This window comes from Macrotis lagotis, chromosome 4 (assembly GCF_037893015.1).
Source record: "Macrotis lagotis isolate mMagLag1 chromosome 4, bilby.v1.9.chrom.fasta, whole genome shotgun sequence".
NCBI classification, from domain to species: domain Eukaryota; kingdom Metazoa; phylum Chordata; class Mammalia; order Peramelemorphia; family Peramelidae; genus Macrotis; species Macrotis lagotis.
The window spans coordinates 129,439,240-129,465,697 of record NC_133661.1 but is presented as its reverse complement, the minus strand read 5'-3'; the positions used below and the strand labels follow the sequence as shown (position 1 = coordinate 129,465,697).

Here is a 26,458-nt window from a genome sequence, read left to right as displayed (position 1 = left end):
TGTCTTACTCTTTGTGATGGCATTTGAGTTTTTTTTTTTGGCAAAGACATTGGAGAGGCTTATCATTTTCTTCTCCATCTATTTTACAGATGAGAAAACAGAAACAAACAGAATTAAGTGACTTGCCCAGAGTCATATAGCTAGTCTGGGTGCAGATTTGAACTCAGGTCTTCTGACTTCAAGTCCGGCACTCTCTTCACTGTACCAATTATTGCCTTCAAAAAGAATGATTACAGTTACTGATTTGAGGTCTAAAAGTTGGAAGTACTTTATTTAAAGTTTCTGAAGAATAAAAAGTTCAATTAAAAGGCATCATAATATAGAGATGGTCTTGGAGATTAATATATCAGGATTCAAGTCCTACCTCTGAAAAATTTATCTGTGTGACCATAGTTACGTTACTTGACCTTTCTGTCTCAAATAATTCTCTAAGACTACAATATAGAAACATCTTGTCCATCTGCATTGGTGGACTGAGTTCTATAACAATGACATCACAGGTCAAGATAAACAAAATTGTCCATCAGAAGTCTTCCCACTCTTTTTCTTCTTCCTTCTTGTCTGTATCTAGGCTATATTGTTTCTTCATTATTTCATTATTCTTTCTAATCAAAGGGCTTTATAAATCTATTTGGTATGGGGACCTCTCCTCTTATCTATAGCTCAATGAATTTGTTATGGGTAAAAGGTATCTTCATGACCATTTGGGACCTATCTTAATTCTGTGCTTATTGTAGCAATTGTTCCAGAATATACTTTGGAAACATTTGTACCATCTACACTACACAGCATCTGTAATGATCTGAGAATAACAGAGTTCAAGCAACCTGCCCATTGCTGTCTCCTTAATGAATTGTTTGGAGTTATAGAAGGTACCAGCAAGCTCTCCAAACATTTTCTGTCAGCAGGATGATTTGGCTGGGACTCTAATAAGGCTGCAAAAGTCAATGGGCCCTTTGGCAGCTCCCAGATGTCCAATAGGGTATGTTTATAGAACTGCCAGAGGGCCAGCCTCAGGCAGTCATCCAGGATGCCTGCTGGCTGCTGAAACCAGTGTGGATTTCTTATTCTTATTCTCTGTCTACTCTAGATTCTACACTTTATCCTCTGTATCACAGGCAATGGGAACAATGAAAGCCTGGTCCCTGACTCTACTAAGGGCAAAAGGTTTAACCAATTCCCATTTCTTTCTGTCTACTTTTGGATTAGAACAACAAAACTGGACTCTAACCTTCTAGAGGTTTTATTTCCAGAACTCAAGGTGATAATTTGTTACTATCCATTCAGACAAACTGGAAAAAAAGAACAGAAAAAGTGCCAGGGATAACTACTTTGCCCCTTTTAGCAGGAGGGACTAGAAAATATCTTTGAAATTCTAGTAGAGAACTGAAGGAACACTCAGATCATTTCCTCAACTGTAAGTGACTCAACAATAGAAGATACCTTGGTGTCTATGCAAAAAAGGAAGACAGATCTTCTCTGTACGATAAATTGCTCTTTAGAATTTAGAAAAATCATTCTCAGCTCCATTGAATTAATACATCCCTGTTTCCAGAGTTGTCATAGTGCAGAACAAGCAATGTGACATGTTAGACATTGGCTAAAGGTTGTTTTAATTTTGTGTAGCAGTCTAATGTTTAATTAGTTGAAGCTTGTATGGTCATTTATTTACTAACAAGGGAGACTTACTCTTCTAGTAATAAGTGAGAGCATTCTTTTCTTGAGAGGCTTAATTTTCATCCTCATTTCCATGAGTGGAAATTTTATTGAATGTGAAATCAGAAGACCTGAATTTGAATCTTGGCTTTTGTTTTCTACTCCTGGATGACCTGAGATAAAAACATTCCCCATTCTGTGAGCTCTCAGTTGCAAACTGAAAGGCATGGAGTAGAGTAGGTCTCAAATAATTATTTTACTGGTTTTAATTCCTTTGCTTCAATGATGTGACTTGATCACTGTGGGACCTTCAGTAAGGGATCACAGTCCCAGCCAGCCTTTGCTAAAACTTTAATCTTCTCTGAGTTTTCAAGGAAAAGGGGAGAGGAGGAAAGGAGAGAAACTCAGAAACAAGGTTATTTGTACAGAGAAAAATTGACAAAATGATTGAAAACTCATTGTCCTACCATGAAGTAAATTTTTATGCACCAATTTTCTTGCCCATTTTCCTTGGTAATGAAGAAGAGGTATATAATGGAGGAAGTCAGAAGTCAAAGTACATTTGCCACAGACTGAATCCATTTCCCATAGATTATATGATATTTGAGCCTCAAACTTCATCTCTACTGTGTCATAGATGAGATTTCTGGCAAAAATTAGGAAATAGTCTATCCCCTCCTATGTCTTTGGGTTCATTTTATAAGGTAAAAGATAGTCTGGTTCCTGCTGGTCCCATAACTCTTGTTATCCTTATTTTTTTTTTATTCAGTCTCAACTGCAGCGATGTTGGGGATTAATGGAGCGATGGAGCTGCTTTTCAAGGTTATCACCCCTTATTCTAGGAAACGCACCAGGATTATCAGGTACTGAGCAGGTAGTTACTTGGCCTGCATAAAACTCTATCATATCCTGTTGTGGTTACTTCAGTCATGTCCAGCTTTTGGGGACTCTATTTGGAATTTTCTTGACAAATATGCTGGAGTGGTTTGCCATTTCCTTCTCTGGCTTATTTTATGGATGAGGAAAGGGAGGCAAACAGGATTTAGTGACTTACTTAGGGTCACATAGCTAATGTCTGAAGCCAGATTTGAACTCAGGAAAACGAATCTTCCCTCCTCAAGACTGGGCACCACTTGACTTCCCTACTATGTCTAGGTGGACATATGTCCAAGACAATAGTGAAATTGAGATACACTTAAATGGAGATACACTCATGGGATTTTCAATGTGGCTTGAAAATTCCTACCTGTCCCCCTGAAAGTACACTGAAACATAATTATCCTGTCCTCCTAAACTTCTAGACAGAAAAGACAACTATAAGAAAGTCAGGCTAGTCTTCAGCTTCGAATTTATTCTTTTATTATTTTGTTCCAAAAGACAGTACAGAAATGACTTGAAAAGATGCCAAGTCCCATAATATCAAAAGCATAAGCCAGCCCAATTTCTGATATGTGATCTGGGTCATGTAATAGCCCATCATGGTTGTATACTGGTAGGTGAGCTGCCATTATAATGTAAAGATGGATTTCTCTGCCTATTCTTTCTGTTCCCAGTTTGCAAAGAGTAGAGTGAGTCACAAAGTTAAAAGAGAAGATGGCTGGGCACAGAAGCTTTACAGACATTCTGAGCCATTAGGATCCATCATTCTTGGGAGTGACTCGTAGAAGACCTTGAAAGAATATTAGAAGAAATTCAGTCAATTTCCAAGATAGATGGAGTAGTTTGAAAAGTTGCATTTCCATGCTCAGGCGTGTTATTTTCAATGTCCTTACATTAATCTTGAACTCATATAGTACCTGGTTATTCTGCTCCTGAGCCACCACAACTCTGCCCATGCCTATCCATCCTCACCTAAAGCCCTTTGTGTTGTTTACTAGAGCAAATAAGCTTGCATCATAAAATTGGGCTGTTTAAATCCTCTAAGGGAAAGGCAAAAGTGAGAATTGAATATGAAAACAAAGATATCATGGTAATGGGGATATGGGAGAATAGAATCAGGGAATAAAAAGCACAGTGTTATAGGGTTATTCAGCCCAAGGAAAGTTTCTTAAGGTTTTGAATACTATTCCTATACTTTTAGACCATCCAATAAAATCTGGACTAGAGGTCTACTTCTTGTAGTCTAATGAAACATTTCAGACCAAACCTGCTTAGAGGAAATGATTTATTATCTATACCATCTAGACATTGCTTAAAGGTCATTTAATTTTGTGTTGCAGTTTAATGTTTAATAGATGAAACTTGTGTAACCATTTATTTATGGGAGCCTTAGTCCTCCACCAAGCTCTATCCTTTTCCTTGAAGGTTTAATATCTATCACATTTAATTTTTTTTGTTGCACAAACATTAACAATCACTCACTTTTATGTCACCTTTCAAGATTTATGAAGCATTTTCATTACGACTCCATAAGGATGGTAGGACATACCCATTTTACAGATGAGAAATCTAAACTCAGAGATTGCCCACAATCATATAGAAACTATCACTGTGAGCCTTGATTCCAAGTTCAAGTCCCTTCATTCTATTGAACTGCTGGATGCGTCCTATATCAGGATAGTTAGTTAATCAACAAGCATTTATTAAGGACCTACTATATGCCAGACACTATTGTATTCAATAGTATTCGATAGCTCAGAATTCTCAAAATCCTTTTTAGTCTCCTAGGATTTGGGGATAGAAGCTATATCACTTTTATGGATAAGAAAATGGGGGGGGGGGTGGCTAGGTGGCGCAGTGGATAGAACACCGGCCCTGGAGTCAAGAGTACCTGAGTTCAAATCCGGCCTCAGACACTTAATAATTACCTAGCTATGTGGCCTTAGGCAAACCACTGAACCCCACTTGCCTTGCAAAAATCTAAAAAAAAAAAAGAAAAAAAAAGAAAATGGGTGTACAATTCAATTCAATGAGCATTTATTATGCTCAGAATAGTTAGTTCTGAATATGCACTAGATATACCCATATATACCACACCACACACACACACACACACACACACACACACACACACACACACAAATAATCCCTGTTCTTTAGTAGCTGACATTCTACAGAGAAGAGCATAACTTTCCAAAGTAAGTATGCAACTGAGTCTGAATTTTTTTTTTTTTTTTTTGGCAAGGCAGTGGGGTTAAGTGGCTTTCCCAGGGTCACACAGCTAGGTAATTATTAAATGTCTGAGGCCGGATTTGAACTCAGGTCCTCCTGACTCCAGGGCCAATGCTCTATCCACTGCGCCACCTAGCCACCCCTGAGTCTGAATTTTTAAGACTTTGCCACTTACTTGTGGATTTAGGTCTTTTATTCCACAAAACAAGCATTACGGAAGAATCTAGAATTAGAGGTTTTGATATCCTTGTTTCCCATAGCTTATATGAAAATATAAACAAATCTAGCAATTTCCCCTAGGTCTCCTTAAATGAATGAACAGAGGGGCTTGTTTGGGAGACTACTACAGGGAGAGAAGGGGATATAAAATTCCATTAGATACTAAAAGCCTTCTCTAATGTCCTCTTCCATATAATGGCCTAAACTCCAATTACTCAGGACTCTCTCTCTCTCTCTCTCTCTCTCTCTCTCTCTCTCTCTCTCTCTCTCTCTCCTCTCTCTCTCTCTCTCTCTCTCTCTCTCTCTCTATCTCTCTGTCTCTCTTTCTGAGAGGATGCCAAGAGCTCTGTCAAAGTGACTTTTCTGTGGAGATTAAAATTGCCCCCACTTCTTTAGCATGAGACTAAAATTAGTTATGCAGCTGTTCTCCACTAAAGCACTATCCCTAGCTCATCTTCAAGGAAAGATTTATTATGGAAGCACTGACTATACACCTTTAAACAGAGAAAAGGATACAAGGGCTCAGGATAGTACCCTCTGAGGCTACATGCCAGACCAACTCACTGATACCCTACATGCCAAACATACAGATTTCCTTCTCCCCACCCACATACCCACCTGCTTCCTCAACCCAATTACTCATGTAAGCAGATCCATGTCATAATGAATTGAGTAAGGGAGGAACTTCAGATGAAGTTGCCAAGACAAAATAAAACCAAATTGATAGCAACTGCACTTCAATAATGAAGTTAAAAGACATTTATCTGAGTATAGTGTGTGTGATCACATATAATATACATGCACACACACACTGAAACAGTCCTGGCTCCCTTAATATCAATGAAATGAGGAACATGACTGATATAAATTGGTTTAATAATAATGAGACATCATATATATTAGTAAGCTTCCTTATCTCCCAAATCTGTTCTTATGCTTTATTGTTTTATGGAGATCACTTGAGATTCTTAGAGTGTCAATAGATACAGTGAAACTCTGGAAAGTCCATATGGTAAAGAATATATATATTTTTTATCACTAGTTACTCTTGAAAACTAGATTAAGTGCGGGGTTGTGAATTTTGCTGATGGAGGAAGTCATTATGTTATAGTCATAGATTTTTGAAGTTTTAAATTAAAGTATTTTTGGCTTGTAAAAATGTTTATATACATTAAAATATCATTTTATCTTAGTCGCATAAAGAAAAAATGAAATCTGAGAGAGACCAAACCTAATTTATTCTAATATTTTCTTGCTTGTGACTCCCTGGTCTAAGGTTATTCCTGTCCAGTTTCTATTGGTACTTATCCTTACTAGGATATTCCAAAGATGTCCCTATAAAAGGTTTTCTTCACTTAACATTTCTTTTGTGGCCACCCACTGAGGTTTAAGTGGGGGATGATGGAATAACTTTTTCTTTCAGTTTTCCCAATTGTTGAGAAAGCCAGATCCTTGCTGTTTTGGTTCTCCAGGTTCAAGTAGAACTGTTCTTTATGTAACCCATAGAATCCCCAAATGATAACAACACCCATGCTATCTGAGGGTCATAGGAGTCAAAGTCTGAAGAAATCTTAAAAGTACTCTATTTCAATGCCTTGATGTTACAGGTTAAAAAAATAAACTAACCAAACAAAATAAAACTGATTCTAGAGAAGGTAAGTCCAAGGTCATAGAAGTAGTAAGTATGAAGGCAAGGATTTGAACCCAGGCTCTCTGAATTCAAATTTTATCTTTGTGCCAAGATACTGTCTTTTGTCCTTTGCTCATAAATTTTTTCAACCAGCTCTTCTCAGGATTTCAGCTTGCCTTAAATTTTAAAATGTCTTCTTCCTGCCTCTGATCATGACTAATTTTTACTCTTCTCTTTCCAATGCTTCCTAATTTTCCCCTTCCTTTCCCACACCTGGGTTCAATTTGCTCTGATTCTTCTCAGGAAATCTGGCTATATATGAATTTAAATTTTCAAATCTATGTTTGTATTTATATGTATATCTATAATCTATCTGTATGCCATATATGCCTTTATATGCAATACAAACATGAATATGTACATATATCTACTTATATGGAATTAACTTCACCCTTATCTTCCTTTTTTGGTAATCATCATAGTTATTTGAAAGAATGTCATCAGTTGATGTGTTTCACCACTTGGCTTCTCTGCCCTTGTCCAACCCAGGTTAGATTATAAAATGCTTTCGAATAAGAAAAATGTTTCCTCTGACTAATATGCTTGGCCCAGCATACAGAGAGGGCATAATAGTGTATATGACATATATTCAGATGAAATTCCATTAATATCTGTTACATTGAAGGGTTAGCTGGAACTGACTGAAATAATAAGATTTGAACTAGATAGGAAACTGAGAGCTTGCATCATAGTATCTGATGCCCATTACCCTAGCATTACCTTTGATCAGACGACTGCATTGGCTAGTGCAACAGAAAACTTCTGAACATTGGATCCAAAATATGACTCCTCCCCACTTGCCCTATTCACCTTTCAGCTCAGCTCCCGTTTAGGTTCTACATTGACTCTTCCTTTTACTATGGATAAGCCTCTTGGTTTCTCTGAGAGTACTTTGGGGAAGTTACGTGATCTCAGCAGGTATGATGATTTAGAGAGCTGAGGATTGAGTTCTGAGGTCTGTCTACCACTGACTTTTTGTGTGGCTCAAGATCAGTTACTTGCTCTCTTTGTACCTCAGTGTCTTGACCTCTCAAACCAAGGAGAATACTAGCTATTTATTCTCCCTATGTCATTTAGGGCTGTTTGAGTGTGATTGGTAGAGTGAACATCAATCAGGTTTTTTTGAAGTCTTTAAAAAATAGCATGCAGAAGATCATTATACATGTGTCTTGGGGGTTATTTTTTAATCTCGTTGACCTCCCTTACTTCATAAACTTAATCAGACATAGATAGGGCAGCTTAGCAGATGGACTGAATTTTGGCAACTGCTTTATCTTTTGAACCCTGTTTTGTTATATAATTGTTATGATCTTAGTTCCTCAGAAGAGCAACTTCATATAGCCTGAACATGATCTGCTCATCTCTTCCTAGAACACCTGTAATCTCCATAAAGCATTCATCCACAACCCAGGAGCTCAGGACCATTCTGCTTTTACCTAACTACATCTCTTGTATTTTTTACTCTTCCCAGGATCCTCCAGCATTTCTAACAAGATCTCATCCTATAGTAGGCACTACTCTCACTGAATCATCCCTAGGAGGGTTGTCTGATATGGGGCTGGTGGGGATGGAAGGCTTTGACATGAAGAATAATCACTTTTCAGTCACAAGGACTGATGGATGTGTTGGGCCTTTGAAAATCTCATAAGCAAATTCTCCATATTATGACCCCCCCTCTTTCTTTAACCCACTGGTTATCTATGAATAGAATAGTGTTGAGTATCATAATTACATCTATACTTCAAATATACTGAAGTCTGGATATTGTGGCATTTGGATATTGGCTTACCTGTAGAATGATGGAACAAGTGCTTGTCTGGCAGTTCTTTATAAGAGACTATCAAGAACTGTTCAGACTTATGGGACTTTAGAAATCGTATAGGCCTACTCCTTCATTTTATAGATGAGGAAGCTGACACTCAGAGGACTGGGATGATTTATGCAAGGACACAAAGCTAGTTAATGAGATATCTATAACCCAGGACTACTTTGTTTTATATTTTATGCCTTGGTATTCTCTTGTGTGGTTAGTGATTATTTATTTCAATTAAGAATCTTTCAATGAAGTTTCTTTTATTGAAGTATGTGCTATTGGTAATAAGCAGTCATAGCAATGCTCCTTTCACTTCTAATCCATTCCTGCTCTATTATCTTTACAAGTATTAACAATGCTCAGAGGAGGGAGGAATATGTCAAACAGACAGATCTAGCTCTTTCTGCTACAATGAAAAGAGAACTGACTCTGGACTCAAGATGTTATTGTTGTTGTTCAGTCACTTCAGTCATGTCTGACTCTGTGATCCCATTTGGGGTTTTCTTGACAAAGATACTGGAGTGACTTGCCGTTTCCTTCACTAGGTAATTTTAAAGATAAGAAAACTGAGGCAAACAAGGTGAAGTGACTTATCCTGGATCACCTAGTATCTGAAGCCAGATTTGAACTCAGGAAGATGAATCTTTCTGACTCTAGCCTTAGCACTCTATCCAAGGTGTTATCTAACTACCTTTGGACCCAGAGGACTGGGATTCAAATCTTGCTTTGGACACCTACTACCAGTGTAACCTTAGACTAGTTAAGTAACTTCCCTGGGCATCAGTTTCATCATCTATAAGCTGAGAGAATTGGATAAATTATTGAGATCACTTTCAGCTCTAGTTCCATAGTCTTTTAAGGTGTTCTAAAAAAGGACCATAGATTTGGAATCAAAGGATGTGGGTGAATCCTTGTTCTGCCACAGTTATGTGCAAATCAGTGACATCTCTGGGCCTCAGTTTCCTTATCTGTACAATGAGGTGTTTTGGCAAGATGGTTCCTGAGATCTATTATAGTCCTAAATTTAGCATCTGGTTATCCTCTTTGCAACTGCCACAGTCTTAGAATCCTAGAATTGTCAGAGACCCTAGCGATTATCCAGGTCAACATTTTCAGTGCCCAACTGTTAAGTGTCTTCTTGAACATCTCCAATGACAGGAAACTCATTCCATCTTAAAGTGGCTCATTCTGTTTTCATATCCCTCTAATTTCTAGGACCATTGTTTTACTGTTTAGAACTAGACTCTTCCTCTTTACAGTCTTCATTTATTGGTCATAGTTCCATAGTCTGCAGGCATGAAAATTCTCATTTTCCTGTCTCTACTCTTCTCTTCTCTACACCCAGTTTCTTAATCATTCAATCAATTTATATTTAGCAAGTGCCTACTATATACCAGACACTAGCTGCTGCCAACAGAGGTCCAAAAAAAATGAAACAATCTCTACTCACAAGGAGTTTTCATTCTCTGTGTAAAATCATGAGTTTATGACCAGAAAATACTTGTAAATAGCTCACAATACAGTACCTTTCACATAGTATGTATTATATAAATGTTTATTCACTTGCCTCCTCTACTTTTTAGAAATCAGTTACAGGGGCAATTAGATGGTTCAGTGAATAGAGCAACAGCTCTGGAGTCAGGAGGACCTAAGTTCAAATCTAACCTCAGACATTTGACACTGAACCCCAATTGTCTCACAAAAAAAAAACCAAGCAAAAAAATCAATTATATGTTTCTCACCCCAGCCCTCCTGAAATTTCAGTCTCTCCTAAGGCATCACACCTTTCTTGGTCTATCAAGTTAACCCAATTGTGATTATAGCTTAGAGGGACCCCCACTCCATGGCAGGTTTATTTACTTTTCAAGGACATTTTTAGGAACAAAGTTTCTTTAAACTTTCTTTAAATTCTGAAAGATCACTCTCAAATTAACTGAATGTAAACACTATAATGGTCAGTGCTCAAAGTTCGTATTGTAACTAACGAATAATATTAGAAAGGTAACTTTATTTTTAAATGCTATGGAAAAATGGGACAGGGAAAACTGAGTAATATTATCACTTGGCAATTGTGGCTATAAATTAGAACTACTTTAAGTTGATTAAGTGACTCCCAGATGAAAGTGGGTCAGAAAAAGGCAAGTTTTGTCTCTCAATGAGTTAAAGTGGCAGATTGAATGGAAAGAGCTCTTTATTTCTAAGTAAAGATCAATGTTATGAGGTTAAGATTAAGAAATTCTGTCATTGTTCTTTTATGAGTGACTGTGAAATTTGAGTTGTAATTATTTGGGGGATCATTTTTAGAATCCTGATTTAGTATTCAAAGACACTTTGAAAGTTGAACTTAATTTAATTGAACAGGGGCAACTAGGTGGTGCAGTGGATAGAGCACCAGCCCTGGAGTCAGGAGGACCTGGGTTCAAATGAGGTCTTAGACATTTAATAATTACCTAGTTGTATGATTTGGGGCAAGTCACTTAACCCCATTGGCTTGAAAAAATTGCAAAAAACATTTCAACAAGCATTATGCAAGTCACTGAACTAAGAGCTGGAAATACAAAGTTAAAAAAAGAAATAGTTGATTCCTTCAAATAGCTTACATTCTTCAATGGGGATAAAATTGATAAAAAAAAATAGTATAAGAAGAATTGAGAAAGCATGAAGATTGGATAGAGGAAAGGAAGTGCAGGAAGGAAGCCATTATAGGGGATGAGGAACAGATACTTAACCTTTAAGAAGAACAGAATTCTGGAAGACAGAGGTGAGGAGGAACCATGTTGTCCCAGGTAGGGAGAACAGTCTGTTTGAGAAATACAGAGGAAAACAGATGGACTATTGAGTTAAAGAAACATATAGTAATCTAGTAGTCTGTTATGAAGAGTGTTGTAAGGGAAGAAATATGAAATAAGAGCTGGAAAGATAGGTTGGAGTCAGATTATGACAGACTTTAAATGTTAGATATATTTCATTCTATAGGTGATAGAGAGACATTGAAGATTTTTTATATAAAGATTTTATTTGTTTTTCCAATTAAATACAGTGGTATTTTCTACTATTCATTTTTTGCAAGTTTTTGAGTTTTACAATTTTTTCTACCTCCCTCCCTTCTCTCATCCTTCCCCACAACAGAAGACTTTACATTTATTTGCTTCCATGATAAGCATAGATTGAAATTGAATGTGTTATGAGAGAATAATCAGATCCTAAAGGAAGAAAGACAACATTAAAGATATGAAAATTACATAATACATAAGATAACTTTTAAAAATTAAAGATATTAAGCTTTGGTCTTCATTTAAACTCCACAGTTCCTTCTCTGGATATGGATGGTATCCTGCATCCCAAACCCCGAAGATTGTTATTGATTATTGCACTGATGGAATGAGCAAGTCCTTCATGGTTTATCATCACTCCATGTTGCTTTTAGTATGAATATGTTCTTCTGATTCTTTTATCTCACTCAGCATCAATTCATGCAAGTCTTTCTAGTCTTTTCTGAAATCCCATCCCTCATGATTCTTATAGAACAATAGTGCTTCATCACATACATATACCACGATTTGTTTGGTCCCTCCCCAGTTGATGGGCATCCCCTCAATTTCCAATTCTTTTCCTCTACAAAGAGAGCTGCTATGAATATTTTTGTACATGTGGAATTTTTACCCTTTTTCATGATCTCTTCAGGATACAGACCCAGTAGACACTGAAGATTTTTTAGCAGAGGGGTGCTATGGTCAGATATGTACCTCAGGGAAATGGTTTTGGTTGCTATATGGAAGAAGGAATGGGGAGGGTGAATATTGAATGCCTCTATCCCTTTGGAGAACTGGAAGATGGAGCAAAAAATCTCCTCACAAATCCTCCATATTTAATGAATTAAAAGCCCAACAAACTTCATTTCCCATCAACAGCATTCTTTGGATTCTATTCCACCAACAAGTCCCTGTAACATATATTCCCTACTTCCTTGCCATTTCCAACTTTTTAAACTTCCTTTTCTGAGTTGTTTTTCCCAATTAATTATGAACATTTTGAGGGCAAGGATTCTCATTCTTTTTGTTATTTGTAGCCTTAGAACTTAGCACAGTTCCCAGTAGGTGATTAATAAATGTTTATATTTATTATAGAGCAATGATACTATTTAGAAGAATGTATATTTGAGACAAACAATGATAAAAACTTAGGGTTGTTATTGTGTGAATCTAAATAAAAGATCAGATGTGAAGATTAAGGGAAAGATATGAGACAACTAATGTAGGTAGAACTGATAAGATTTCATCAGTGAATAGATATGGATAGAGAGGGAGATGGAAGAGTCAAGAATCATGAACCAGAGTGACTTCCAGAAAGACTGCCTTCTCCACAAAACATAGGGAATTTTTGAAGAGCAACAGGATTATCCTATAAGATATGAGTTTTTCTTTAGACACAATTAATTCTAGATATTTGCTGAACATACAGGAAGAAATACCTAATAGTTATTGAAGGTGATCAAATAAGTAAGATTGAATATATAATTTGGGGCTCTTCTTTATTGTGATAATACTTAAACCCAAGGTAACTGATAAAATTCTTCAAGAGATAATGTAGAAAGAGAAGAAAAAAAGGTGCCCAAGAATCACTGAGTTAAGAAGACAGTAAAGAGATAATGTTCCAAAAAAGATATGAGCAATCAGATACATACAGAAAGATCAGGAGAAAGCAGTATCTTGGAAGACAAGAGAGGAGAGAGTATCCAGAAAGTGGGGGAGGAAGAGTATCAAAAGCTGAAAAAGAAATCAAGGTAGAATAAGACTGAGAAAAATGCAATGAATTTAGCAGCTAAGAGATAATTTTGATTCATAAAACAGTTTTATTTCAGTTCATAAAACAGTGGCATTGGAAGTCATATCGTAAGAAATTGTGAAATGAATGAATGGAAGGAAGCAGTGGGTGAAGAAATAGAGACATTAAGTTTAGAAAATTCTTGCTAAGTTTGGCAGTGAAAGGGAGAAGAGCTGAAGGATTATGACATGAGAGATAATAGTAAAAAGTAAAGTTTCTTTAAAGTTAGAGTAGAACTTAAGATGTTTGTAGACATCAGAGAAAAAGTCAAAAGATGAAGAGAAATTGTAAATAATGGGGTAAGAGAACATAAAATGTACAGACTTTTGAAGGAGAAAGGATGAAATGGAATCAAGAATACAAGTAAAGGGGTTGTTGGTCTTGGAAGGCATAAGGACATCTCTTTTTCACAGATAGGAGTAAAGGAGGAGAAATTGAGTCAAGACGTAGAAGACTATGAGGGGAAAAGAGGGAATTCATATTGCATGGCTTCTATTTCAACAATAAAAGTGAAGCATTTGTGTTGAAAGGGAAATTAAGTGACCCTCAAATATAAGATCTTTATTTCATAGATCAGGAAAATGAAATCTGGGGAGAAATTTGTCCAAAGCTATATAACTAACTAGTTACAAAAGTGGGACTAGAACACAAATCACCCCTCAAGTCTATTGATTGACCTTTTTTGTGATGCCAGACCAGTAATTTGAATTTTTCTTTAAAGGTTAAAAAATACATATGAATAAATAAGGGGGATTGCGTAAATAAAATGCTAAGGACAGTGTAAGTAGAGTCAATGAGATTTGGGGAAGCAGAAAGCTGTCCTGGGCCCCTGTTTCATGTAGACTGAAATGATTTGTCTCTGAAAATGGCCTGCCCTAATCATAGTAATCATCATCACACATAATACAACCCGATTTTATGTGGCATGTTTCAGGCTTAAATGAATCACAAAAAATGCTTTTCAGAGTTAATACCAAAAACCCCCAAATTGTATGATGCTGTTATGGAGTTAAATAATATAGTGACAGAGTTATAATAATAAAGGGTAACGGGGAAAGAGGGAAATGATAAGGTGAAGGCAATGGAAAAAAGAGATGTTGCTGAAACAAGATCAAGAGTCAATGAGGCAGAGAAACAAGGAAGACGGTTCCAGATGGCAGAAGCAGGCTAATGCTATACAAATACTCACCCCTCTCCCCCCACTAAGCTGGCAGACAGGAGGGTGCACACTGTGCTGCCATCTTTTGTTAGTTTTATGCATTGCAGATCTAAATAGCCTCTGCAAAAACTGCAATTTGGAAGAGTCAACAATCACCTTTATAACTGCAAGAGACAGGAAGTTCAGTGTTTAGAGAATTACATGTAAAAATGTTTTGTAAACTATAAAAATAGGGATTTTTAAAATTCATTTTTTCTTTGTATTCTAGTGTCTAAAACATTGCCTATTTTATTAAAATTGTATAATAAATGCATTTGATGATAATGTTCTTCCTCTTCATCATTATTATCATGTTCATATTTGAAGTATTTATGATTCTTCAGTCTCCCTGATGTGGTTCAAAAAAAATTAATGACTTGAAAACCTACCCTTTGGTGACAAGATTCTCCAGTTTTAGCTGTTTTGGCTTTCAGAAGTCAGGATTTTATTCAGTAATTCATGGTCACTCTATGTGATCCATGAATCTTTGTTCACAGGGCATTCTTGGCAAACATACTGGATTGGTTTACCATTTCCTTCTCCAGTGTTCCCATCTTTTATCGATGAGTATCTGAGGCAAATAAGAGAAACTTGCCTAGTGTCACACAGCTAGTGTGAGGCCAGATTTGAATTAAGATCTTCCTGACTTCAAACCCAATGCTCTATCCTAGTTGCTTATTAGACTATGGTTGTACCTACCAGATATTATGGCCCTCATATCCTTCAAAACCCCTGAAAACCAAAATAAAAGTTCAATTTTAGAAGGGTCTTTGGAGATTTCTAGTCCATATCTCCAAAGACCCTTCTAAAATCTATGTACCACAGATCTTTTTATTTCAAATCTAATCAATGTAATTATTAATGATGATGATAATGTTAATGATAATGATGATAATTCTAGACTTTTGGTGGCCTAGGGGAATGCAGCATTAAGGCAAATCACCAAAATTAAACTTTTAAGAATTTTCTTTATATCAAATTTGCTAGCTTAAGCTGAAAAGAATTTATTGAAAAATTAGTTAATATGGGTCAATAGCCCTTCATCAAAATGGGGATATAAGCACAAAAAGGGAATGACCAATGAGTCCAGCCCTTATGAGCTTGTACAAATTGTGGAAGGTCCATGTGGACTTTAGAACATATCCATACTTTCTAAAAAGGTTCTCCTCCACTAATCACATGGTGATGAATAGCCTTTTTGATTAGCCATAAAATGAATATTGGAGTTCATTCAAAAGGCACAAGGTAGCCTGGACTGACTTTGTCTTGCTTGATGTGTTCAAGTGAGGCGGGAAGGAGAAAGTCTTGATGGGGAGAGAACTTCAAGTCAAAATCCCCACTGGTGATGCACTGATATAGTCTATGACCACATGACCATAGCTTGTTGTTTTTTTTTTCCTTGCTTTTAAGTGAAAGATATTGGACATAATTATGACCTTATAAACTTCAAAAAAGTCCCTAGAAGAAGCCATTAGTAAGCCTAAGAGTAGAGTCTGTGCTAGCTTTTGAAGCCAGTCAATACAGGATTGAGAGGCACATGGGATGTTTGTGTGTCTCTTTTCTAATGCTATTGACTTGAACTCCTATTCTAGTGTGACCTCTTCCACTCCCCACCTATAACTTTTAATGTTCAGATTCCATTTAACCAATCAATATCAATTAATTTTTATAAAGGGGTATTCACTTCAAAGCCATAGCAAGAATACACATATTTTCCTTGTCTCAGTGCTAGGGGAGAATGGGTTCAGACTTAATATCGTTTCTTCAGAGTATTGGCCCCAACAAGTTCACATCTAAATGTAGCATAGCTATTGAAGGAATTCTCATTGGATTGGGTCCTGAAGGTTAAGGCTTAATCCTTGGGATATTTATACTCTTTTGGCTGACTGCAAAAGCCAACATCCTAGGCCTCATGATGCCTCACTCTATTGTCTTTTGGAAGTTTACAAAGTCACAGTTTTTCTAATCTTCTTTACCTAAAAGCAAGAAGAGACAAAATGGTGGCTGATTGAAAAACAGGTTTACCCATAAAGGTCTGAAGTCTCTCCTTGTCACAATGGTTTAGCCCTTGCCTCCTCACTTGAATATGCTAGACAGAAAAGACTTGTCCATGAAAAGACCTAGGTTGACTTGTGCTTTTTAAAAGCAGTCCAATTCTGGCTCTCTGACCAGAAACTTTTCCCATCACATTATGTATGGAACAGAACCAGTTTTAAAATGTCTACCCATGCTTTAAAAAGTACATATGTGAATGGCATCAGCCAAGTATTTTTCACATGCTCATGGGGTTTGGGTTCATTGGCCAGTCCCTTGTTACATATACATGAGCTTAAAGCTATAATTACTGGATGATTTTTTTTAATAGAAGGAGGCCTGGATTTCAATCTTAGATTTTTATTTATTGGCTCTGTGAACTTGGGTGTTATCTTAAATTCTCTGACCCTGAATTTATTAATATTTAAAGTAGAAATAATAATTGTAGCACTTATCTTGTGGGATTATTTTTACAATCATATGTGATAGTATACTGAACATATTTGGTAACTCTATGGTAATAGGGAGATGTTAGGTAATATATAGGATTTATACTTCCAGATAAAGAACCTGTTATAGTTCATGGAATCTGGGGTTAATTTCAGTTTATTTCTATTCTTGAGAATGGATAGAAATATTGTATGGGAAATTTCTAAATGGTTTCTTTGACCGATTTGTTAGTCCTCTGAAAATGGAACAATTTACCAGTCTGATTTATTCTAGATTAAATTGATTTAAGATTTTCCTTTTCAGGGCCACTAACTATACCTAAAATTTATTTTTCTAGAGGGACCTCTCTAAAACATCAACCTTTATGACTACTCAAGAATACCAGCAACCCCTTTTATAAAAACTTTAAATTATTGCACACAGTAAAGATTCTGATGAAAACTAAGCAGTCAGTTGGCAAGCATTTATTCGGTCACTTCCATGTCTTCCACTATTTCAGACACTTTAAGAAATGTCAAAGGTCTATAAGACATGAATCCTGGCCAAAGGAGCTTACACAAATAGTTAGGAAGCCTGAGGGTGATTGCTAGGAAAGGGTGATAAAAGACCAGCCCAAGGACATTTAAGAAGCCTTCATAAAGGGAGTTGAAATTATACTTATTCTTGAAGAATGGATAGGACTTGGAAAGAAGAGAGGAGAGATGTTTCCAGTTAAGAACTAAAAAAAAGCAAAAATAGAGAGGAAAATGAGCATGGTTAGCTTAATGGACAATGAGACCACCAGAATGATGGAGCAAAAGGTGAACATTCAGGCTAATAATAATAATTAACATTTATATCACATTTTAAGCTTTATAATACATTTTCCAGTTGTGATAATTAAAGCAGGAAATATATGTAAATTGCTTTGTGAACCTTGAAAGACTGTAAATGTCAACTGTTATTTTTTAAGAGATAAGTCAATTATTTTTCAGAGAAGTTAAGTTACATGTAAATGGTCCCATGACTGCTAATATCAGAATCTGGATATCAGAATCTGGATTTGAACCTAGGGCTCCAAGGCATGAAGAAAATTTACATTATGCTGCTTCTCTAGAAGACTAGTGAGAAATAAGATTGAATAAGAAGAGTTGTTGCACAATTTATGAAATGAGGATGTAGAAAAGAGAGGCAATGTATTTTAAAACTTCTTTGACCTGTTACCTGCTTTCCTTTAGGTGCCTATGGACCTCAAAACTTGGCTTCTACTTATAGAACTTATGGTTTTTGCTGTCTATGTATTTCTGATGTCTGAACTTTGATGAATAATTGAACTCTTATTGAGGATAGAATAAAAATTTGCAGAAATATTACCACAAAAATGAAAGTAAAGCCTAGCAAATTGTTGGCACTTAAAATGTTTGCTTTAAGACCTCTATGACTTCAGTAAATGTAGGCATTTTCTCAATTCAAAAAAAAAAATAACAGGCCAAGAATTCTGGACTTGAAGACAAGAGAGACCTAAGTGTGAATTCCAGTTTTGACACTATAGTAGCTGTGAGACTTTGGGTTTATCAACAGACTTTTCATAATTCTCATTTGCAAAATGATGTGTGTTTTGAAAACTTGAAAATTCCATGAAATAATATTTGTAAAGCACTTAGAGAAGTCCTAGAAACATAGTAGGTACTTAAGGCTTATTCCCCCTCATTCTCCCTTTTCTCTCCTATAGAATCTTAAACATTAACTACTAGTTTTTTCTACTCATGATAAAGATTAGGAGGCTATTCTCAACATTAGGGAAAAAATATAGCTTTTTTAATATTTGAAAGTGACAAATAAAGATCATTCTCTGTTTAAGTGTGGCTAAAATGATGATTACCTTTCCATATGATATATTTCTACTGAGCTTTGATTTACAGCTATAACCATTACAAGGATTTTTTATTTAAGACCATTTCTTAAACTCAAAATTTTTTCAACCTTTGATCAAAAGATAGCATTTTCTTCTTGATTAATGCATATGAACTACTGTTCTTTACCCCACCCCTTCTTCATTGTGCTACTTTCTGAGCATTTCTCCTTGATTTATTAAAAAAAAATTATTTAGCTTGCTTACTGTGATTAATTCTGGAAATCTCTGAATGTTGATAACAGGTCTTTCTGGATGAGATACCAGAACCCTTTCCCTACTTATTTCCTATGATCTATTTCCAGTTGTTACTGAAACACAAAAATCATCCCTCTGCTGAGGGATAAACTAACAAATAAAGTATATTTTGGAATAAGAACATAATAGATAAGGTTTGGAGAAGGAAATGGCAAATTACTCCAGTATCTTTGCCAAGAAAATCTTATGTATGGGGTTGATCTGCCAAAGAATCAAACAGGACTGATTAACTGAATAGTAATAACAATTGGATAAGGCTAACAAACCTAACAGAATGTCAACATAGATATACGTCAAAAAGTGTACTCAGAGAAGATGACTTAGGTGAAGGTGATTCTCCTCCCCCCCCCCCCCACACCCTCAGAGGCTAGGAAGGCATCAATAATCAGATATTCTTGAGAGTAGATGATGGGAAGCTAGAATTGCTATTCTAGGAAACTTGACATTTTTTAATCTTGCTGCTACAACTCAGCCTTTATGATGATATTTATCCTTTATTCTTGAGGAAGACCATACTATCAGAGAGATGATGCCATGATAAACAAATGAATTGGATTTTAGTGAGGAGGTGCTGTGAACTCACCAGCTTCACTTTCTCTTCCAGAATCATCTGAATCCAGTGGCCAGATATGGATCAGGATGATGGCCCTGGAGTGGGAGATCTTGGTCTACTAAAAGCTATACTTTTTGGGGCAGCTAGGTGACGGAGTGGATAGAATACTGGCCTTGGAGTCAGGAGTACCTGAGTTCAAATTCGGCCTCAGACACTTAATAATTACCTAGCTGTGTGGCCTTGGGCAAGCCACTTAACCCCATTGCCTTGCAAAAAAAAAAAAAAAAAAAAAAAAAAAGAAGAAAAGAAAAGAAAAGAAAAGAAAAGAAAACCTAAAAGCTATACTTTTCCCTAGTCTGACTGAGGCAATGCCCATGCAGTCCTTCAAATTAAGATAAGAAAGAGATAAAGAGAAGAGACCAAAAATATCTACTACCCCAAAACAAGAAAAAGATTAATCTGGGAAGGTAAGACCCTTAGGATTTTTTCAGAGATTGAAAAGAATCTCTTTTGCCTAGTTCAAAATTTAAAAAAATCTGGAAGGGGAAGACTCTCAGAGTTTCTGGTCAAAACAGGAAAATTGCTTTTTATATTCACTCTGAATCAATCGAAATCCAAACAAAGACCATGAAGACCTAGACTATTCCCCTTTGTTGGTACATTTAGGAGAGTTAGAGAGATTTGGGGCACCCCTTTGGTATGGGAAGAAAGGAAGAAAGAAAATAAAGACAGAGAGTGAGAGAGAGCAAGACAGGAAGAGTGAGTGTGAGAGAGGAGAGAGAGAGAGAGAGAGAGAGAGAGAGAGAGAGAGAGAGAGAGAGAGAGAAAGGAAGAAAGAGGCCTGTGTAGCCCAACTCACCTGTGATGTGATCTCTCCTGTCAACAGAGGTTGATGTTGATCCCTTGTTCTGAAAGAAAACCATGACATCATGGAGGTGATGCTATGACATGCATCTGGGTCCAGTGACCAGATATGGATCAAGACAAATGTAGATGGCCCTCCCTCAGTCTTACTAAAGATATCAGCATTATCTGAGCATGGAGAAATACCTGGTATATAGAATAAATGGCATTAGACAGCTAATTTAGTGGGGGAGATGGTATTGGTCAAGAAGTTGTTTGGAAGTATTCCCTTATAAATCAATCTGTGGATACATATTCCCATCTGGTAGGCTATTTTGTTACAGAGATTTTTAAAGACTGATTTTCTGTGAATTTAAAGGTAGTTTTATGTGCTTGTTCTCTCCCTTTTATCATGTAGAGAAAGGAGGTTTGCTTTGGAAAGGTAAAGGGATTAGAAATGACAGAAACATTCTGGATATTGCAATGGGAGGGGAATACTGCTATGGTTCATGTACCCAATATTTTTATTCTTTGTCTGGCTTCTGCTAAACTTTTAATGACCTAAGTGATAAGGCTTTTACTCTTTCCCTGAAGACACACTTTCTCTGGGTAATAAATTGTTCTACAAGAGACTATTTCCTGTTATTTGGCCTGGTCTTTTCCATCCTTAATTTTACCTTATTACTCCTACTTACATTCTCTTGGAACAATCTAAGCAGTTTCTCTCCTGCTTTGGCTTCGGCTTCTAAGGTCTGCACATAGTCATCACAGTCACACCTTTCCAGCCTAGTCATCATTTGGCTGGGCCACTTCTTATTCAGATTTTTTTAAAAAAAAGAATCTCTTCTCATAAATCAGTCATTTCAGCCTCTTAATCATCTCCTTCAGTCTTCTCTATGATCTTTCTAATTTGTCAAACTCTTTCTGTACAGTGGTCAGGATTTTTTGAAAATGGTCTTCTGTTCATTAATAGAATGTAGTCTCTTTTGCTTTGTAGATTTTATAGTTGCTATGGGAGATAATGAGGGCAGCTGTACTGGGACTGGGGAAGAGGATTCTCCAGATGAAATGTGCCACAAAAAGGGGAGGGTGCAGCCCAGTTGTGCATGACTGGATTTAAGAAGCCATGCAGGAATGTAGACAGCTAATGTATTGTATGTGGAGCAGCTATATTATAGCAAATTTACTCTTTGGTTGAAATTTATACTGTGCCATTTAACTGGTACAGAAATCCCTTTGTTTGCTAAACCTCAGAATTCAACTATTGCTAGCTAATCTAGTCTTCTGGATTTAGCTATCCTTCTGGCTTTGCACCTACCTTCCTATTGAGACATTACTACTACTTCTGGTCCTTTCTATTTCTCATTTAGCAATCCTGGCTACTGACTATGACTTTTACTTCAGACATTGCTATTTCTTGACTCTTTCAGGTTCAAGACCTATGTCTCTGGACACTGGCCTTTTCTTCCTCCTATTGCAATTCTTTCTGACCCTTGACCAGCTAACTGCCTATGATATAATTATTCAGTTCTGCCTAACTCATCAGCTTAGGAAGGTTTGGGGCACAACTAGGGGACCCCTGCTAATTTCTAGAGGTCTTTGAAGGGAACAGAGCTCCATGTTCATTAAGGTCTTCTCTTCTACTATTTACTTTCCTGGCTTTATTTTCCATTCCACATTTATTCTCTATATTCATTGTGTATATCTTAGCAACATTGATTTTCATGTAGAGATGCATACCATGAGTTCTTACTAGTTAAGATAATAGGTGACACCCTGTTCCCCTGAACTAAGGCCCGGCAAGCAGACTGTGCCGTGAGCTTGTCATAACAATGTCTTTCACTGTCACAGCTCGCTGCACAGTCATAGGCATAAGTATTGAACTCTTCCCACAGTGCCTCGAGTCCCTTCCATTAGGAGCAGGGCTCCAACACATTTTCCTTGCTTACAAGCCATTTTTCTCATTCTGAAATTAATTAAACTTCTGTTTGATCCCTGACTTTCCTGTTTCAAGTCTGTTCTATTTGACTCTGGTCATGCACAGGTTACAGGTCAGTTCTGATGTGGCTGACAAACTCTTAATCTTAATAGTATGTTTAAAAAAATGAGACAGGAAAGGAAGAGACAGATTGGTACCAATTTAAGCAAGATGAAAAAGATCAGGGAAGAAGATGGTTAAGGAATAGAAGTCTAGAAAGAATAGAGACAAGGCACGTTAAGGTCAAAAAAAGTTCAAATGCTTGAATGAATGCTAATCTATTAATTAAGTAGGTCCCTCAAATGATACATACCATTCACACCTGCCAAAATGTACAGCTTATTTCCATGTCCTCTTGTAAATTTTTCATCTAATAGGGAGTCCGACTAATACACCCTTCTTAGTTTCTCCTGTCATTGCAAGGATACTAGCTCAATCTATCCTGTACTTTTCTTTACCTTCTATATGATGTTTCTTTGTAATTCTTTGGAGTCATTTGTATCCCATATCTCCCTGCTATTTAGTAACATTGGTATAGCATTAGAATTAAAAAAAGTTAAGCCTTTGCTTTCATGGGAAGCTTGTAGTCTACAAGTTTTCCAATTTCCTGAAGATGGTTAAGCCCCACTTACTTCCTTTTATTCAACCCTTATTCAACTTATGTCCATTTTTTCCCCCCCACAGAGTCCTACTCTTATGCCTCACTGTGGTATTCTGGTGACACTGAGTTCTCAAAGATTATGCCACTACAACATAAACTCTGTCAAGTTCTACCATGCTGAAAAGGTTTCAAATATATTCTCAGAAATAGATTAAATCTATTTTCTGAGGATTGACCTAGGTATCTATAAGAGATATTACTAGTAAGTTGGTCACTTGGTGTTTACACACACACACACACACACACACACACACACACACACACACACACAAACATATGCACAAACATCCACATGGATGCACACATGCACACACATACATAAATTGTAATGTGTATGATATATATATAAATATATATATAAAACATATGATACAGAATAATATGATGTATGTATACATGGCATTTATTTGTGAAATATATATGTATGTATATGTTATAAATATATATGGTATGAAAATCCATATGAAACTAAGAAAATACAAAATCTCCCTTAGTCCTGTGGATTTTCTTTTTCTTTTTGATTGATGGTAGCTAGAAGACAGAAAAGGTTACAGAGGATGCTAATAATTACACAGACCACTTATAACACTAATGTAATTTATCTAGGTACAAACACACACACACACACACATACTACATTGAATAAAGGCTGGGTTGGATGACTTGACTTTCAAGGAAACTTTCCAGGTTTCTGATTGCAATAGCTCAACACCTAACCCCTAAAGAAGAGGGTGTAGCGTAGCATAGAAAGCACCATTCTGAAGGGAATAAGATATAAGCTTACTAGCTTATATGGGAGGTATTAGCTTCTTAGCTTATATCATAACAATTCTCTCAAAGTCTCTTTTCACATCTCAAGCTGAGTTGGAGTGAAAGTAGATTAATAGGACAAGCCTAGGCCTGAAAAAAATCTATGCTCACTAATATGAACTTTTTTTAGATACTAGAGCAGTCTATCTTCTTTATGAGGTTCTTTTTGTACCATAGAAGGTAAATTTCTTATGTCCTCTTGGGGACCTACCTGTATGACTCTGAATTCCATCTAAAAAAATGTGGATGCTATATTCAATTGCTTCTAAAGACTTTTTAATTCTAAACCCTATGTCTTATAATTTAAATCCTTTCATAGAATCATAGCATTCCAGCATGGGAAGGGATCTGAGAAATCCTCAAGTCAAACTGGTACCTGGATAAGAATCTTATGGCAGCTCTTGTAACAAAGGATTGAATTCTAGACTTCTTAAAGTACAACATTTCACTTTGAGATTACTTTAACTTTTAGTGTTTCCTTTCATTGATCATAAAGATGTCTTCTTTCTCATCTAGTACTTTAAATTCTTTCCTCTGAGGACAATAAAAACAAATTGATTGCATTTTCTACATGTCAGCTTTTCAGATATTTGAAGGTTATGATGCCCCTACTTCCTTCAACCAAGCCTCCTATGGTAGGATCTCAAAGTTTTTCATTATCCTGCTCATCTTTCCTGGATGCTCCCTAACTTATCAAAAACCTCCTTAAACTGGTTGCCTAGAATTGGGTATAATATGCCACTTGTTATCTGTCCAAAATGAGAGTATTAGCAGAAGTAGCAACTCCCTTATTCAAGAAGATGTCTGTATTATGTCACTTTTATTATAACCCAAGTTTGTATTAGCTGTTTCTGACTACTGAAACAAATGTTTAACTTACTGAGTATATAGTTCTCTAAAATGTCATCTTGATCTTCAGATGAACATCTGCTGCCTCCATTCTGTAATCATGGAGTTGATCTTAGAACTTCGTATGGTTTTAGCTTAGAACTTAGATCTTCTAGAACTTAGTAAGGTTTTAGCCTGTTGAGAACTTTATTGATCCTGAAACTATTACAAAGCATGTTAGATATATTCATCCTAACTTTAGACCATTTAGAAATCTCACATGAATACCTGTGCATCATGGAAGCCATCAGTAAGCATTTATTAAGTATTTACAGCATGCTAAGCTTCATAACAAATAATGGAAACACAAAGAAAATGTGCTAATAGCTTCTGACCTTAAGGAATTTGCATTCTAATGGGAGAAACAACATGTATAAGTGTGAAGGTTCATGCAAAATACATAAAAAGTAGATGTAAGTCATTGTTAAAAATATTAAATGGCTTTGAGACATATAGATTCCTAGGATACTACAATGTCAATTTTCTTCTAAGTTGACATTGAGGGGTGGCTAGGTTATAAAGTGGATAGAACACCGGCTCTGGAGTCAAGAGTACCTTGAGTTCAAATCCAGCCTCAGACACTTATTAATTACCTAGCTGTGTGGCCTTGGACAAGCCACTTAGCCCCATTGCCTTTCAAAAATTAAAAAAAAATGACATTGAATTGCTTGTGATCATGCAAAGAGTTTTGTTATTCAGTCAGTTTTCAATTCACCTAACTGTAGGACTAGGGTAGCTAGGTGGTGCAGTGGATAGAGCTCCAATCCTGGAGTCAGGAGGACCTAAGGTTAAACTCAATTTCAGATGCTTACTAGTTGTGGGACCCTGAGCAAATCATTTAATCTCATTTACCTCAGTTTCTTTATCCTTAAAATGAACTGAAGAAGGAAATAGCAAATCACTCCAATATCTTTGCTAAGAAAATCCCAAATGGGATCACAACTGAAATGACTGAATAATGATAACACCAATAATGATACAACCACCACCATCAGGAGTGCTATTGTCTATCCTACCTATCTCTATCTTGTCCAGAGGATAACATAGAAGATTTTTCAGCTCCACAGAGTCTAGACAAAGGTGCTCAAAATTTTTTTTCTTGCAAAAAATGTCCTGTTTTGTTTTTCCCCAAATGAATTCACCGCTCTTTGTTATCAGTTTTCTACAGTTAATGTAGAATTTCTATTGCACTACCCATCTTAAATTTTCTCATAATATTACACATCACTAAAAGTCAATCTCAATGATGGTTTGACTTTCTGTTCTTTGCCAAGAACCAAAGATGAAGGAAACAATTTTATTCTTTCTCTCACATTCCTTTCCTTTTGTATTGACTGTGACATTGGGCTTTTTCCACCTTTGGCATCCTGTCCTTTCTGCATGGATTGATTGGAACAAATCAGTTTGATGAATTCATGTGCAGTATTCTGGCAATATAGATCTTCTCACCCTCCCCAAGAAAAGTTTACAAAGTTTGTATTGTATTTATATGTGAAATTATTTCTAGTAATTTATGTGACTTGAGTCTGATTTTGTTTATCAGCAAACACTCTGCAAATGTACATAAGTCACAACTGCAAA

At 36.3% G+C, this 26,458-nt stretch overlaps 1 protein-coding gene across 4 annotated transcripts in view; it reads left to right on the top strand.

Annotated features, from left to right (window-relative positions):
- AGBL1 (AGBL carboxypeptidase 1) overlaps positions 1-26,458 on the top strand; it is a 1,019,050-nt gene that overhangs the window by 74,293 nt on the left and 918,299 nt on the right. For all 4 annotated transcript variants that reach the window (XM_074234136.1, XM_074234135.1, XM_074234137.1 and 1 more), the window contains one exon: positions 2,426-2,519. In XM_074234136.1, coding sequence (XP_074090237.1) covers positions 2,426-2,519 — 94 coding nt within the window. The remainder of the gene's footprint in view (positions 1-2,425; positions 2,520-26,458) is intronic.